The 18,161-nt window shown below is 37.7% G+C and overlaps 1 protein-coding gene across 2 annotated transcripts in view; it reads left to right on the top strand.

Moving 5' to 3' along the window:
- Positions 1-267: 267 nt before the first annotated feature.
- LOC149079865 (protein turtle-like) overlaps positions 268-18,161 on the top strand; it is a 669,110-nt gene continuing 651,216 nt past the window's right edge. For both annotated transcript variants that reach the window (XM_089240371.1, XM_089240373.1), the window contains exon 1: positions 268-1,064. In XM_089240371.1, the coding sequence (XP_089096497.1) occupies positions 980-1,064 (85 nt within the window). In that variant the 5' untranslated portion in view covers positions 268-979. The remainder of the gene's footprint in view (positions 1,065-18,161) is intronic.

Here is an 18,161-nt window from a genome sequence, read left to right as displayed (position 1 = left end):
ATATTTTTTATGTCGTACTCTCCATTAGGTGTTCCGATACCTCGAATTACAGGTTAAAGTTTAAAAAAAAAAAGGAGAAATAAGGAAAACTTAACATTTGTTTCTTCAACACCTTCCACATGGGAACTACTGGGTCGAGTTGAAGGAACTCAACTATAAAAGGTCCCACGGCCCGGAGAAAGACGTATTACTTGTGTTGCGTAGCGCCATCTAGACGGGAACGATCTCCCGGCTCCGGCAACTGCATATCAATACAAAAGGCGGCAAGATTCTACATCAAGCTCATCCTTCTTCTCTCTCTCTCTCTATCTTTCAATTCTGAGAGTTTGTGTGTGTGTGTGCTTGTGTGTTGGTGCATTCCTCAGAAATGGTGTATATATACGTTCATAACCGTACATATATTTTTTTTCGCCCGCTTTAACTCGTCGTCGGTTCTCGACTGAATTTCGTAAGGTTTCCTCCGAGGCGCTTCGTTTGTACCAATCCGTTAGATAATTTTGTTTCGTTATCTAATATTTTGTGATCTTTTTTGAATATTTTTTTTTTGAGGATTTATAAATTATAGGGAAGATTCAATTCATGAATTACTGCGAGTTCTGATTTTTTTTTTTCTTCTGGTGAAAAATTTTTGAGGAGAAATTTAGAAATTTAGGAAACATACGACTGTGTGAACGTGGATTTTACGATTCTGATCCGGGTGTGCGTGGATTTTGTTACTTGTTATTGTTTGTTTTGCGTGGAAATACTCGTGGTGATTTTTTTTCCCGAGTTTTTTTTTGTTTTTGTAATTTATTTATGAAATTTTCGTGTTGAAATTGATCGACGGCGGAGGTGCTTTGGATTCGATGGTTGTTCATTGAGAGACTCTATCTCTCTGTGCCGCGGCTGTTGCCGGTCAACACGCGGGAGGTTTCTCAGTGAAGATCCTTCCGGGTAAATACATGATATTCGGAATTGGATTTCTCGACAAAGAAGTGAAATGACGGACAAAATTATGTGTTCTTTCACGAGGATAGCTTTTATCCTCATTTGCATAAACCGAATCGACGGAAATAAAGAAATAGGTGAGTGTTATTTCCGCTTTTTTCGTTTGGTTTAATATGTTTTAATTCGATTTTCGTGTATCTTCTCGTGTGGATGTAGATATGGTATGTATTTATTGTTTCTTGTAAACATAATGATGATAAATAACTTTGGTTTACAATATTTTAACGTTTGTAAGGCCGGGATTACACTATAAAAGTTTTTGTAAAAGTGGTTTTTTTTATAAAACTTGAGAAATACAGTCAATAAACTGATCGGTTGCATTCGTTCGAATGTTACTGATCAGCTTATTCGTTGTACTTTTCAAGTTTTATACAAAAAAGCACTTTTACAAAACTTTTATAGTGTTAATCCCGGCCTAAGGAAACCCGCTGAACTTTTTTGGGCTTTAAATTTGGAAAATGTTTTCATCGATGATATTTTTTTTAATATCAGTATGAGGAGCCCCATCTATATTTGGGTACCAATTTTTGGCAAAAAAGGGTTCCTTATACACGTTAAAATACGGTATATTAGAATTGTGATTTAGCTTTTCCAGCCCAAGAACTGAATCGTTTAAAAGTTGAGATTGAATCAAATTTTGAGTATGTAATTTAAATATAGAAAGAACTTCATATTATTTATCATTGAACTTAACGCGTGAACCACAGAAAAAACGATAATTTCAATTATTATACTAAAAAAAAGTATTATTTCATTTTCTTAAAAATTTTTAATAGCAATTAATTCAATTTTTGTTTTAGGGAAAGTGGCATTACAGTATTACGACGTGAAATATCTTCAATGATAATAATAGAGGCGATGTTTTCGAATATGGAATATACCTTATTATACTCTAATTAATTTAAATGAATACGATCATGATGATCGTTACTCTTAATCTAGATCACTTAGTTATATATATCACTGCGATTATATTTCAATTGTTTTTAAATATATACCTTTACTATATATTTGCGTATTATTAACAGTATTTTACACTCGATATTTTGTTTAAATACTATACTTCAAATGCATTTTGTCGCAGTTATCGTTTGTTTCGCATTCTTCATTAAATCATCATTCAATTACATATGATTAAGTTAATAAGAAATATTAGGAAATATTCAAATTTCATGAGAATGTATGAAAAGTGTAATATAATTTTAATTTAATTGAACAGCTGAAACATTTCAGTAATTAAGTCTAATTCAATCAGGCAGCTGAAAATTTCAATGATTAAGGCTAACCGAATAGCTGAAAAAGTTTAGTATGATGAAGAAAAATTCAATGGATTACCTGCAAATTATGAATACAAATACAAAATCCACCGTAGGGAAATTCCGCAATAAAGTGGTGATGGAAATGTAAGAAATAACTCTAAAATATGGGTGACATTTTTTTCTCATATAAAATCCTTACAGTAACAATCCCGGGTTCTGGAAATATATATTATAGATGACAATAATTATTTAATAAAATTCTATATAATAATGCTAAATTTACATAACACATTAAAACCAGTCTATAACGACACTGTAGGAACGTAGAGAAAAATATTGTAATAGACGGATTATCATTGTAGACAGTTTAACAATTGGCGCTATTTACTATTGAATAGTAATTCCGCCGGGACCAAAGAAAATAATCGTTATAGGCAGGATTACCGTTATAGACAGTTAATGTACACGTTTTACTGTATTACGAGTCAGACATTCATCCTCGCATTGATTATTGAATAGGTCGAGTTTTGTTTACCAGGTCAGAGATCAATTCATTATCAATAAAGAAAATTTGATACTTATAGGAAAATAATAGGAACGCAATACCTAAATGACAGCAGGGGCAGCAGTAATTGATTTCTTGAAGGCGCTTGTTCTTCAAGAGAACAGAAACTACTAAAACTTTTTAATACCCTGCGATTGATTTCTGATCTTTCTCTGGGAAGTCTGCCGTTGATGAATCCTCCAATCCTTATTGGAACTTTATAAAACAGTAAAAGTAACTGGATAACGTTAAAAGATCTAAAAATATATCCCAATTCAACGGAGACTCTACCCAGAGAGTGGAAAACGAAGCACGATATGCAGCTGAAAAATGAGCCACTGTAATTGTAATAATTCTACTAAATGTACTACAACACAGTGGAACTTCAGTTAACGAGCTCAATTCGTTCCGCCAATGTTTTCGTTATCCGAATCGCTCGTACATCGAATCAAACTTCTTCTTTGGAAATAATGGAAACTCGGATAATTCGTTCCACATTTTTATTCATTCACATAACAGTGACTAATAAAAATGACATTCAATCAGTAACACAACATTATTATATTATAATAAATAATACAATAAATAAATAAATATATAGTTCTGTGTAATAATGTCATAAGTAAACATAAGATAGAATATTGTGTTTACAAATAAACTTGTAGCGAGAGGAAGACTACTGTTTTATGAGACTCCGTGTTTCTTTTTGCAAACTTATTCTCTTTATATGACTTTGAAAAAGAATCCTAACCAATGATAGCGGCTTTTGCCTCGTTTTCGGGATTTCCCGGAAATGGGAAATTGCATTGTGGTTGAGAAGATTCTTCGCTCGCTTTCCCGCAGCTTTATTTTTGATTGGTTTTTCTTTTTTCTATAATTTTTTCCCCCAGATTCCCACATTGTGTACATATTTTAATCTACACTTGAAAAGTGAGGGAGTCTTCGCCTCACTCAGTCCATATATTCTTGCTGTTGCGTGCAAAAGAGATCCATCAGATTCATCTACGGTCAACTCCTGGCCATGTTCTTCCTGTTCTTGAATGCCATCTTCGTGCATCTCCGGTCCCATGGTCTACCTCGTGACCACAATCTCTTCGACAAAAATCTAGCCCCTCAGAGTCACTTTAAGTAATGCAATCAGCCCACATTTTTCTTTAAAAAAAACACTTTAACCGTACATATGCGTGGTCACAATGCTACATCTAATTTTTTAATTTTTTAAACAGCTACGCTTTCACATGTGTTCATTTTTCGAGTGGGGCACACTGACCGCAGACTGTGAGGACAATTTTACCCACGATTCCACACTGCATGTGCGAACGACAACGAAGAGATATCAGCTCAGTTGTGATAACGTAAAAATAAATAAACGAAGCTCATTTTCTCGTAATGTGAATCATCGCTCGTTAACCAAAAACAAAATTTATTCAAAAGCTTTGATCGTCACGTGAATTGCTCGTTAACTGAGTCAAAGTTTTGCCTGTCAAACGTATTGCTCGTTAACCGCAGTTCCACTGAACTACTAATGTTCTTCAATACTACTAAATGTTGCAATGGGTGATCAGCTCTTTGGCGAGTGTGGGTCGCTTAAATAATTCGTTAACTATTCGCGGTTAACAAGGAAATTGTTTCAAAATTCTCAATTTAGTTATATTATGACGATTCCGAGTGAAAATAATATTAGGAACCAGCGGCACATCATAACATGTGAGCCAATGCTGTCTAACAACACACCAAAGGGAGATTTTTTTTATTATTCTGAATTTTTGTCAAACATTTGTTGCTTTCCAAGTTTGATTCGATTTTTGTATTGGGAATTCGCGTTCTGTGTTTTACTAGTTAATTGCAGTCGTTGTAAAATGTAAAAAAAGTAAAAAGAGAAGCCAACAAATATCCATGCCCCGTGTGCCTTATTTAAGAGGCTGCCCATGATTAAGGGTTATTTTTTCCCTCTTTGAAACGTTTCCCTCACATTTCCTCCGTAAATTTATAGCGTCCGATTATTTTTGGATTCATCACATTTCGAAATATTAATTTTTAATGAAAAAGTAATCCTTAAAATCTTGTAATCATATGGGTTCGATTGAATGTTTGGCTGCAAGGGCCACGTCAACGGGTTGAGTGTGTATGCATTATAGGATAAGGGATAGTCTCATGGTTAAAATGACCAACCTAATTCCTGGTGTGAAAAATAACTCGACGGCGATCAATTATGGCTATCCAGATATATTTGTTTAATGTCAAGAATATTGTGCCCGATGTTAGAATATACAGCATGTCTCAAAAGTTATTACCTATATCTATGAAAAGAAATAAAAAATTGGAGAAAAATATCAATATATGCGGAAATTGAAAGAAGCTGTATTTTTTCATACAGATTTGAAGGTGTTTAATGTCTCGCTGCAGTGTTGAGCGGGTCGAACATTGTCAGAACGCGCATGTGCCATAGCAGAGGAGGCGATTTCTTCTTTCGCCAAACATATAGTATATATAATATAAGTGATATTATATTTACATATATACAGTATTATTGCCAACTTGTTGCAGCTGAACCGCATTCAAGTTAAATAAGAAAAGTATTAAATCAGAAAAAAATGAAAGCATTTCTTAGTGAATAAATATATGATAATTTATTCTACGGGGGCGGTCCCAGTAAAGATCATTCTCATTGAAAAACTAAGATGGTAATGAAGGAATCAAACCCAAAACTTTCGCCATGCTCTAACCATGTACCAACTGTGGATGTCGGAATCTTGTAGAATTGAGTATATCCATTATTAAACGTCGCAGGAAATACATTGGTCTTACCGACAGTAGCCAGAACAGCGAGCGCCAATCACGCGCATGCGCTTTCTGACAATGTTTAACATGCTCAGCAGTGCAAGGAGACGCTTCATTTAATAAGCGGTGCAGTCGATGTCGATCCGTCGTGTCTCTATACAGCTCAAAGCGACGTAATGTTTTCCGGAAGACATGTTCCAGCATTCGTAGTGCTTTTAAGCCGGAGTGGCGAAGTAGTAAGATGCTCGTCTACCACCGTGATGATTGCTGTCAGGTCCCATGTTCGAACCGGGGGGGGGGGCAGAATATAGAACAAGATATTTCCCTTGATGAGTTTGAGGAGACCACCGAAAGATGGTCATTCTCAACCCAACTCGTTCACGGCAATAAATTGTGCATATTTATATGGCCGGAGTTGGTGTGTGTTGAAGTATGTATATAACATATTCGGGGTGTAGTGTTTTGAACAGCAACGCGGGGAAACCGTTGACGGTCCACCATGTCCTGAATTTTCCCCCAGCAATATGGCTAAGAATAAGGAAAGGGTAGCTTATATGTAGCCAATTAGGAAAGGGGTCCGGGGGGGGGGCTCCAAAATTAGAAGAGTCTTCGAGCTAAAATTGTATGGCTTTATCAAAAGATTCGGAGCTCGGAAACTCGTCGAGATATGCCGGAAGATGATGAGAAGTAGGTGAAAATATGTACGGAGATCTAGGAGGGGGAGGATATAGGAGATACCATGGTGATCTCTCTTTTCTCTAGAAATATTGGAGATACAAAGAGAAGCATTTAGTGTTTTCACCAAAAAAAAAAAAAAAAAAAACCAGATCTCGCCAAGTTTTTCACTTGCAAATCACTGGTAATAATGATTGCGTCATATCCGCACTCGTTATATAACGGAACGGTATATCTACAGCTTCTACTACCTACTTATTTTGTTCCAGTCCCTACTCGAAAGGATGACACCACCTATTTAGGAAATCACTGGACTGACCGTGCAGCTTAGATCCTAATCCTAGTGGGGAATTACTTACTTTGCACAGGAGTCTAAGAACAAGCCTAAGAACAGCCAGTTGAAACCACTTCCACAGAGAAGAAAGAACTGCCCGAACACCACTGAATGGTCCATAAAAACATGTAAACATTCGTGCTTTCTGAAATTACGTCTCTTCTGACATACAGTTTTGGGACACGGTGTATTTAAAGATACAAAATTCTATTTAGTTATGGGTGAACTTCACAGCGTTTGCGGTTCATTCCGCAAATACCACCGTAATAACGACTTCATTCATATTTGTATCGGTGAAAAAATAATAATAACAAGATGAAACATCACATACTCATTTATTAGTTCCTCGATAAATATTCATAACCTCTAACAATAAACAATCAATGCATCTATGAGGAGAAAAGTTAATTAAACGGAAGGTAAAGAACTAAAATGCATCTTCAGTGGATGATTGCTCGATCTCATTCATTTCCCTTACACGCTATCAAACACAGAAGACTCTCTTATCTCACCCCCGCGAAGATCTCAGAGATAATAAGTTCTCTTTCCTCCGTTTAAAACCCTTCTGTCTGTTGAAATGGCAAAGAATATGCAAATGTCCCTGTAGCCAATAAGGGAAAGGATTCCGGGGAGGGGGGTCGGAATAATCTTCGAGCTAAAATTTTATGGCTTTATCGAAAGATTCGGAGCCCAAAACTCCGTGAGATATGCCGGGAGATGATAAGAAGTAGGTGAAGATATACGGAGTTCCTAGAATGAGGAAAAAGGAGATAAAATGGTGAATTTCAGATCTCCCTTTTCTCTGGAAATGTTTGATAGAAAGGTAGAGAGAGAGAGAGAGAGAGAGGCATTTAGTGTTTTAACCGATCAAGGAAACCGATCTTTCCAAGTTTTCCACATTTAAATTCTCCGGGAAACCAAGTGATTATTGTATGGCATTGATATCTTTTGCAGAATGAGGAATTTTTCCACTCCGGGAAATTACGATTAAAGGTAAGAGAAGTGGAATTTGACGTTTATAGATGGAATTTTTTACGTTTTGGGATTGATTGAAGAGAACAATTTCCATGACCTTTTTGAATAAATCTTAAAAATGTTTTAGATTAATTTCCTTTGTCTCTAAATCAAATAATATACAGGAAAAAGAAATGGATTTTGCAATTGGTTACGATAATTACATAATTGATTATATTAAAATACTTTATTTATAATATTAAATTATTGATTTAATGTTCCACAGCACTTTTTTGGCATTCAAAAATTTAGGCTTGCAATGCTGAGGTAGACAACAGAAACAACTTGGCGAGAAAAACTGATGTGGACGTAGAAGATGTACTAGCAACCCCAAATAGTTCTTTGTTCTCATACACGATCGACTAGATCACACATGCTTCTGACCCATCATCACATTATCACACTTTCATAGTAATGTTTATGTACATTCCCAATAGTATAAAAAAAGGGAAATTTTTGTATTGTAAATAATATATCTGAGTAATTCAAATGTGAATGCCCAGCACTGTCAATGGAGGCTCTGTTCGATTATTCCCGTCGCAGTGGAGGCTCTGTGTGTTTTCTGTGTGTGTGTGTGTATTGCTTATTCCGTAAAAGGAAAGGGAAACAAAACTGCCCACCACTGTGGACGGAGGCATTGTTTCTCCGTTTCACGTCATAGTGGAGGTGTTGTATATATATTTTGTATACATTGTGTATTAGAGACCATTCAAATCTCTCCCACTTCAACATTCCAGCTTCTTCTTACCTCCCCCACAAGTCTTTTCCACATTTCTTTCGAAATCCCAGGCTGCGGGCCCCCGCACTTATGTGCCACGTGCAATTTTCACACATGCTCCCCTCACGACGCGCAGGACAAAACCCTGGCCCTCGGGTTCCTCTTATGTGGCCCGCGATCTCACACGCGTTTTTGTAAGAATGAACTAAGCGACACATTCTCACACAGATCACTTCAATGACCCGCAGCACGTTTACAGATCATCCAAGTGACCTGGGGCACTGTTCCAGATCACTTACGCGGTACATCCCTACTTCAATTAAGTAGTCAGCCGCACATTTTCAGATCTTTCCAGATCAGCGTACATTACATGCCACTCAAGTGACTCGCGGGACAACTATAGATCACTTGAGTGGCCCTTTCCCTCCTCTCCACTACCTCCAATACACCCATCTAGCATTTGTACTTAGGAAAAGAAAGCATACATAATCTTTTTTCTCCCATAAAGTTATTTCTTGAAAATCAGGGATTGAAAATTATATTTCATCATAGTGTGTGATGTGTATACTTTTTCCCGACACCATGTCCAAAGAGACCGTTGTTCGGAGGTTATCCGTAATGCCAATGGAACGCGTTCGGTTCCAACAAAATCTGGCCGTTATTCGGAGATTACCGCTGTTCGGTTAGATAGATGGAACCGCTCGCAGCCGGGACTGATGCAAAGCAACTTACCTCCGTTACCTCAAAATAGGCAGGGTTGTGTCGGAAAAAAAAATTAGCAGATATTTATAGTAGTGGCCCCCTTGCCCTGTGGTCGCAAGTATCAAATCACTCACGTCGTTCTCCCCCATGAGGACAGCTATCAAGTCGATGCAACGTATAAGCCATTTGACTAAAAATGAATAGCTGAACCCAATGACCAGGGAGAAAAATTGCACGTGCGCCCAGTGGCACATACGGGCCGGAGACCGCAGCTTGGGATTTCAAAAGAAGTGATGGGAAGACTTGTGGGGCAAGTAAGAAGATGAAGTTGGCATATTGAAGTGGAAGATTCGAATGATCTAAATACACAATATATGCAAAATATATACAATGCCTCCACTGTGACGGGAAACAAGGAAACAAAGCCTCCGTCCACAGTGCTGAGCAGTTTTGAATAGTTTACAGAATATGCAATATACACACACACAGATGAAAACATACAGAGCCTCCACTGCGACGGGAATAGTCAAACAGAGCCTCCGTTCACGGTGCTGGGCATTCACATTTGAATTGCTCACGTATATTATTTACACAGCATTAAGTTTTCCTTTTTTACATAATTGGGAATACACATAAACATCCCTTTAAATACAATACAAACCGTACTGGGAGCAAATACACTCATGTCCATAAATTAAGGATAATGTCAGCTCCGGCAAATAAAGGTTCAGAAACAAAACAAACGTTACTTATTCATAAAGCCCATTTATTAAACAAAAGATAAAGAACAGAAACGATGGTGTATGTATGATACCATTCTTAAAATCTACAATTTTTGCTCCCTGGAGCAATTGTAAAAAAATATCTCCTTTACAAAAACTTACTATTACATGGTTGGTATGATGGTTAATACATTGTATGTCTCCCATGCGATGAAATACAGTCCGTACAACGCCTAGGCATGCTGAGTATCAAATTATCGATCTGATCTTGGGGAAGATCACTCCAATCAGCAAGCAATGCTCTCCGAAGTTCCGGTAGACATGTAGGAGGTGGTTGACGGGCTGCAACTCGTCGGCCAAGCATGTCCCACACATGCTCTATCGGATTCAAGTCAGGTGAGAATGCTGGCCATTCCATACGGGTTATATCCTCAGATTCAAGGCATTCGTTTACGATGTTTGCTCGGTGAGGACGGGCGTTATCATCCATAAACACAAATTCTGCGCCCATGGCACCCCTAAACAAACGTACATGTTGTTCCAGAATGATGTCCCGATAAATTTGGGCTTTCATGGTTCCGGTTTGAACATGCAGATCTGTTCTGGAACCCAGTATAATTCCACCCCAAACGAGCAATGCTGCACCACCGTAACGGTATCGTTCAATGATGTTGTCTTGGTGGTAACGGGTACCTGGCGTTCTCCATATGAAAGTCCGACGTGAATCAGACTGCAAGCTAAACCTGGACTCGTCGGAAAACATCACACAAGCCAACTGTGAAGATGTCCACATTGCATGTTTTCTACTCCAGGCTAATCGCTGTCGACAGTGAGTTGCTGTGAGCGGAACACATCTGACAGGCCTGCGAGCATATAGACCAATATCTCCCAAACGTCTGTACACGGTTTGTCTTGAAACTGTGGTAATTCCTGACCCGTGGCTGCAGATAGCTGACGAGACAGGTCGGATGCTGTGCTCCGTCTGCTTCTTTTGGCAGTTACTGCCAAATACCGGTCTTCATTCGGCGTTGTAACTCGGGGGCGGCCTGTACTGTAACGTCTACTGACATTTCCGTTATCTTGGAATCGTTGCCAAAGCCTAGAGATGACACTTCGGGCAATTCCAAGTTCCTCGGATACTTCCATCTGAGTACGCCCACATTCCAGGCGGCCGATAATTCTATCACGTAAAAAATCATCCACATGCGTCCTCTGTGTCATAACTATTCGCTTATGGCACTGAGCACCTTACAGAACTCTTGTGAACAATTTTTCTTCTTTGCCACCATTCCTTATATACCCCCCCCCCCTTACACTCTCGTCATTGTGACGTACTATCGGCATCATCTGGTGGCTTCCTGAAATTTGCATATCATTCTTGCAGATGTGTGTGATAATTCTACAGGTGAAATTTTGACTTTAGATTTCGATTTCCGTGTGATTCTGAATTATCCTTAATTTATGGACATGAGTGTATTATGTGCTAATACTAATATTCATGACCGCTGTTCGGAGGTGGCCGTTAGAGAAGGTTTCATTATACATTATGCAAGAAATCGAATTGGTATTACTTTAAAGAGGGACGGATTATTATTTTGTGTATGTGGAACCGGATAAAATTCGGTTTTTCGGTACAGTCGTCCCCCACACTCTTATCCGGATAAAATTCTCCAGGACATTTTTTTTCCCCCGGAGACAATGTTCATGTTCCCCAAGATCAGCAATTATGGAATATCGTCAGTGACCACTGCAGTTAATATGCAATATTATCCCAGAATATTATTACATATAATACACATTAACTGCTTTAAACATATTAAATTTTTATTCAAAAAACACTTAACATTTAGTAAAAGTGCTATTATTTAATGTCTGAAATCCAAACCTGGGTATTTATTTCATTAAAATCTTATCTTTATTCTGTTCACTACTTAGCACATAGATGGCAGAACATTCACTATGGAATTAAAAAAAAAAAAAACCAGAAGTAGTGCAATTGTTAAATATATATAATTCAATATAAATTTAATTCCATTTTGATGTCTGATGTATTTTCCAAAAAGTTTTAGTAACATTTTATCCTTCTTCAATTTCCAATATACAAACCATACTATCGGTGTTGAATGGTAATTGGATAGTTCCCCCGCATATAATCGAATACCACGCTTACACAGTCATCCTGTGACGAAACCGTCAACATCCGTTTAACCACTTACCTGACATCACGGGAATGTTCTTTGCATGGGCATTAGGGTTGACCGAAAAGTACAGCAATTTTTTTTTTTCGAAATTACTTTTGGCTTGGGGTGGGAAAGTTGTATCTTGGGTGTATTAGTTTGTATACTTTTTTATTTATTGAAATCCATTCCTATCTTCCGGTGCCCCAAGCGCCCCAAAAATAGTTAAAAACTGCCATTTTGATGAAAATTTATAAAAAAATAATTTTTTTTGAAATTACTTATGGCGTGAGGTGGGAAAGTAGTATCTTCGATATACAGGGTGATTATAAAAAAAACTATCCCGACATATGGGCTCCTAACTATCATACCATTCACAGAAACTGAATGAAATTTTGGCATAAGGTATTTTGAGGTATGCGCTCAAGAATGATATGGAAAACAACAGTGTCACTCTAACAGTTACGGTTACAGTGAGAGAATTTCGAAAATATCAAATGGCAACACCAAGTTTTTTGTATTGGAATGTGATCTCCATTGTGAAAAACCCTAAATAGCGTTCGAACGGCAACTGTAGCATGAAAATCACCGGCGGTAGATAGGCTAAAAGTGAGGACAACCAATAAGGACAGAGGAGCAGAATAAAATAAAGCATTTTATTGTGTTTTCCACATGACCTTGTGGAGGACTAATCAGGCTGGGATCTCAGCCGAAGAAACGGTGTGACGAATGAAACAAACATTAATGCTCTGGTGCACGGCAAAGTCCTTTTTACTTTCTCCTTGCCTAGCTCCGGGGATTTTCGTGCTACAGGTGCCATTCCAACGCTATTTAGGTGTTTTTCTGTATGGACATCGCATTCCAATACAAAAAACTTGGTGTTGCTATTTGATATTTTCTCACTGTAACCGTAACTGTTAGAGTGACACTGTTGTTTTCCATATCATTCTTGAGCGCATACATCAAAGTACCTTATGCCAAAATTTCATTCAGTTTCTGTGAATGGTATGATAGTTAGGGGCCCCATATGTCGGGATAGTTTTTTTTATAATCACCCCGTATATACTTTATTTTGGTATATGACAAAGGCATATGACCACACCTCAGGTGATCACGCACCTCGCGGAAAAATGTTCAGGGGCACCATCATGTAAGAACCCCATGCCTCGCCGCACTGCGGCCGGCCGAAAATCAGATGCATGTCAGCGTATTCCTCGTTCGTTTAGTCAGCCATCTGAAGCCGGGTTTTCCTAGGGGAAGAATTTCTGTGCCGTGTGCAGCGTGAAAACACTGATTGGTTAATAACCTGAAATTCAGGTTTTTTTTCACCAATCAGCATTTTTACGCTGCGCGCTGTAGAAACCTGCTCCTAGAAAATCCCGGCTTTATTACCGCAATGGCGATAATTTACGTAGTCCGCAGCGCGTGATCCTACCCCAGCGCATGCGTTTCGAGACGCTGCTTACGTCAGATATGGTGAGCGAACCCACGAACGCATTCAGCGATCAACTGGCATCCACCTTTCTTTTCCTCTGAAATCAGGGCCTGCATGCGTTTTTTCGCTATTTTCCCCCTCTCAATGTAGTTTGCGACGCCATGTTCCATTGCAATTTTCGTTCCTCTTGATGCCTACTATCTACAACCCTCTGAGAGTTGGTCGGTCCATTAACAAAACGCCCTGTATAATAAATATTAGATGTACAGCACATAACAATATCTGCAATGCTCCACAGAATTATTTTGTGTAGTAAAGAAAAATAATAATAATTTGATTAGATAAATTATGTGCTCTTTTTGTGAAGTAGCATAATGTAGCATAATGCCTGAATTGAGTGTACAATAAATACAGCATACGAGTATTTCTGATAATTTTTTTGTTTTCGTAGTACGTTATATCTTTTTATTACGGGCGGAATACGAAATAGCAACTGACCATCGGTCTGTTTTGTGATGGTCTGTCTTCATTTCTCTCTCCGTGATCTCGATGTTTATATTGAGTTATTTGTTTATGCTCGAGGAAATAAGGGGTTTACGAAATAGTAGTCATATTACGGAATGTTTTGTTTATGAAGTAAACACACGATCGCCGTGGAACAAATGGTCATCAAGGAATATGGGAAAGATATTATTCTTGACCAAACAGTGTGACTACTACTTCTTATGATGAATAATACATAGGAATCTATAATGTAATGTTTTATGATTAATGATTTCGATATGAGGGTGTCGACGATAATGCATAAAAAAACTACTACTACTAATTGCTGCATTAGTAATAATTACTATTTTTTAATGTTTGGATTTCTTCGTTGGAGAATGTTTTGTTTACTTTTCCCCATGTTTTAAAGTCTTGGGGATCTTACGGTATTATTCGTTTCGGTTTTGAATACTTTTGCACGACGTTACATTAGAAAACCCGTGCCGTACTGAATTTTTGCACACCAATGGAACCAAAAACACATACCTAACGTAATATATCTAATCGTCTGCGTGCATATTTAGTGCTGCCGTATGCATTTCGAATTTCGACGTGGGGGTCACAATTATGGGAGAGCAGAGGGCTCTGGTGCTGCCCCAGCTAGAGAGACTGTCAGGTATGTTTGTTGTTCGTTCGAAATAACTAGGAGGGTTCGTTAAAATCGGTACTTGCCCGAGGAGGCAGGGTACAATTTTGTTTTTGTTGCGGCCCTGGTTGTAGGAACTGTTGGGAGATAGGGAGATAACTACGTATTGAATTGATTTTTTCAGTGAATTTATCCTGAACTAAACTTTTGCAAAGAAGATTGGCCTCCAGACCACTGGCCTAGAGTTCCCCAATGTCCGAGTTCCATTCAGGACCGTCTCAACATCATGGCCCCCTCAGGCAAAGTGTTGCGATGGTAGTCCCATACTTAGCCAGAAATTAACAGTCTACGTATTTCTTACTTATTTTCAAAATTTATTGTACTATACAAAACATCATAAGGTGGGGTCACTTATGGGCATGACCTCTCACAAGAGTGGGACTGACAGAGCTGCAAACCGAGGCCTGATATGGTTTTCATCATTTTTTTTTTTTTTTTTTGTATTTCACAGTATAAATTGAACATAGAGGAGGGGTGTGTGAAAAATCTAGCCGGGGGCCGGCGAAAAACCCCATCCTAGGTAACTTGCTGCAAAGTCCCGGGTGGGTCCATGCCCTAAGACAGCCCTAGTTTTGTGTGTGTGTGAGGGGGGGGGAGTTGTTGGATTCTGTAATTTATGTAGTCACTAATATAAAAACATTATTTCTTCACACCTAAATTTTTCATCTCAGCTCTCTGAAGCCCTGCAAACCACATGTCATGGCCCTTTCTAAATTTTCTTCAGTGCCCCCCCCCCTGAAGTATCCCAGTACCACTAGGCAGTCATATGACCCCCCCCCCCCCGGTTGAGAACCACTGCTTTAGTCGAGTATCTTATCGACCTGGGCTACCGCGCCCGAAGGTCAATTCACAACGAAATCTGCCGATTTCGGACAGCGGTAGTAACATACACATAAATTAATCCACGATAACGAAAAATCCCAAAAAATTTCCTCTCAACCATATACCTTAATTATTATTGCATGAATCTTTTCACAAGTTAATTTTTTTCCAATTTTAAAAATTTCCAAATTAAATCTCTCCAAGAGCAAAATTTCAATTACGAGTAGATATAACATCAACACACACACACACTCCTTTTCTCCAATCCACGGAAAGACTTCCAGTCAACGAAAAAAAAAAAATCCAATATAATATCAACCGGAGTAATTAGAATAAAAGAGATACATTAAAATAGAATACATTAAAAATTAACAAACACACCTGATAGAAATATAAATAAATAAATAAATTCACACACGAATGCAATTTTAATGTTCTCAAACGGAGAGAGAGAGAGTGTGAAAATGATACAGTTATCCATAATGTGTATGGATAAGATAGATAATGAAAATTGGGGGAAAAAAAAACGTTCATTTACTTTAATATCTTACCTTAATGGACTGAGAAGAATTTTCTCGCTGTTTCTTAATAGCCGCTAAAAGCAAATCAAACTTAGTTGGAAATTATATCAGTAAGTGAATTAACAAAAAATATAATATTCCGAAGATTGCGAACGTGAACTGAATTCTCTCTCTTATATACGGAATTGCCATTACATTAACAGCATTTACTAATTTTTAGGGATTTTTTTTTTTTTAGGGAAAAGGAGGGGAATTTCTTTTTTACCGTTTTCCCTCTTCAAAAGAATTTTTTTTTTTAAATTTTTATTATTTTTTTGATGCTAAATTACATTTTTTTTTTGTAAATTTTCGATTCGTTTTATTAATACCTTTTGATTTTTAGAGGAAGAAATATATGTATAATAGCTGATCATTAACTTCTCGATGTTAATGAGGTGAATGGACTTGGTGTTATTCTTTAGTTTTTAATTTAAAAAAAATTTTTTTTTTTTGGGATCGATGATATTTTTTGGGGTGATGGTTAGTTTTAATCGTTAGTTTTAATTAGTTTTGTTGATTTAATTTTTTTTTTTTTCGTTCTTCAAGTTATGGATGGATATTAAATTACATCATTCTAACATCCTAACCGAACGGTGACGCTGTCCATAATCCAAGGAATTTCTAACTGAAAGGTCACCGCCGGATTATGATATCGTATTTGTTTCCCCACGGGGTCCGAAGATCAGCCACACAGGCAAACAAAGGACTGGACTTCTCTGCCCGCTAACACAACCCCCAGTGTGCGACCACGAGCACTGCCGAGCACCCACCAACCAGAGGATCATATGTTGCGAGAACTATCATATTTATGTTGCGGGAACTATCATATGCTGCAAAGAAACTGATACGGGCAAGACTCAGTTGTGAAAGCCGAATAGCGCACTTCACAGGTACTGAGACAGGGTATTTTTACATGGCAATTAGAGACAGACTAATGTATAATATTATAGAAACATAACTACACACACACATCAATACGTTATCGAAGCATAGTTAATACTGGAAGACAGCACAATCGTGTCGCTAAAATGTTTATCAAAAACATCCCGGTTGTGCTTGCTAAGTCGATATTAAATTACAGTAGAATCTTGACTATCCGGCCTAGTCTCTTGGCGCGATGGCGTCGCCAAATAATCGGAGCTGTCGCCAAACTGCGCCAAGTTTGTTTCCAACATGGCGATTTTTACAGTGGAATGTGTTAATTTTCATTTTTACATAAGATAATGACTATTTACTGGCGAAAAATGGCATAATAACTGATAAAGAAGTATTAATTTTCATAACTAAATTTATATTCTTGGACTTTCTGCAATAAATTTTTAAAACGTATAGTACAGTACATAACAAAGATTTAACTACATTATGCATATCTTACCGCCAAAGTCCGAATTTGGCCGCTTCGGGAACTGGCCGGCTTGGTTAATCCCGCCAATGTCCGAATTTTTTCAGCTTTCGCTGGCCCCTATATATCGAGACCTATACATGAATCACTAAGATATCGATATTCAGTTTCCTTTGCACGTTAGAATTGTTCTTGCTAACAGTGGTAATTATAATTAGCTCTATGGCTAATTATAAACGGGAATAATTGTCACAAAATAATACGCCAACGTGGCGATGACCCTCGAATCATAGGGATAGATTTTTAGGAATTTATAAGGATCGATATATAGGGGCCGACCAAAGCGCGAAATCCCGACGTTCGGACATTTATTGGAACAACATGGCTAGCCAGTTCGAGAAGTGGTCAACTTCAGGCTTTGCCAGTAACACATACATTCATGTAAAGGTATTACATTTATGTATAAAGTACTGACCTGTACCAAGAGATCACGAAATATGAGTATGACGATTTTTGGTATCAAAATGGTGTTTTTGATGGTATGATGTGGTGTAGGAAGTTAGGAAGTGAGCATTTATAAAACTCCGGCCTATCCGGCTTTTCTGTTATCTGGCCAGCCCTTCCACCACAATAGGCATTATAGCCTGGATTCTACTACATTTATATATATATATATATATATATATATATATATATATATATATATATATATATATATATATATGTAGTTTAAAATTTTAGTTGCTCTGAAGACGGTCATCTCTTCAAGTTTATTTTCAGGTTAATAAAATTTAATGTGAGAAAATGTAGTGGGTCTGCAGATGTGAAAATGGAATTCGATATCTTTTGTAACATTTGATGTGTTATTAACGCCCTCGGAGGCTTTGACGAGATATCTCG

Source organism: Pholcus phalangioides, unplaced genomic scaffold, assembly GCF_987345545.1.
Source record: "Pholcus phalangioides strain wild (caught in Gottingen) unplaced genomic scaffold, Ppha-v1.0 ptg000012l_1, whole genome shotgun sequence".
Lineage (NCBI taxonomy): Eukaryota > Metazoa > Arthropoda > Arachnida > Araneae > Pholcidae > Pholcus > Pholcus phalangioides.
The sequence above is the reverse complement of the archived record's forward strand: the minus strand, read 5'-3'. Positions and strand labels throughout refer to the sequence as shown.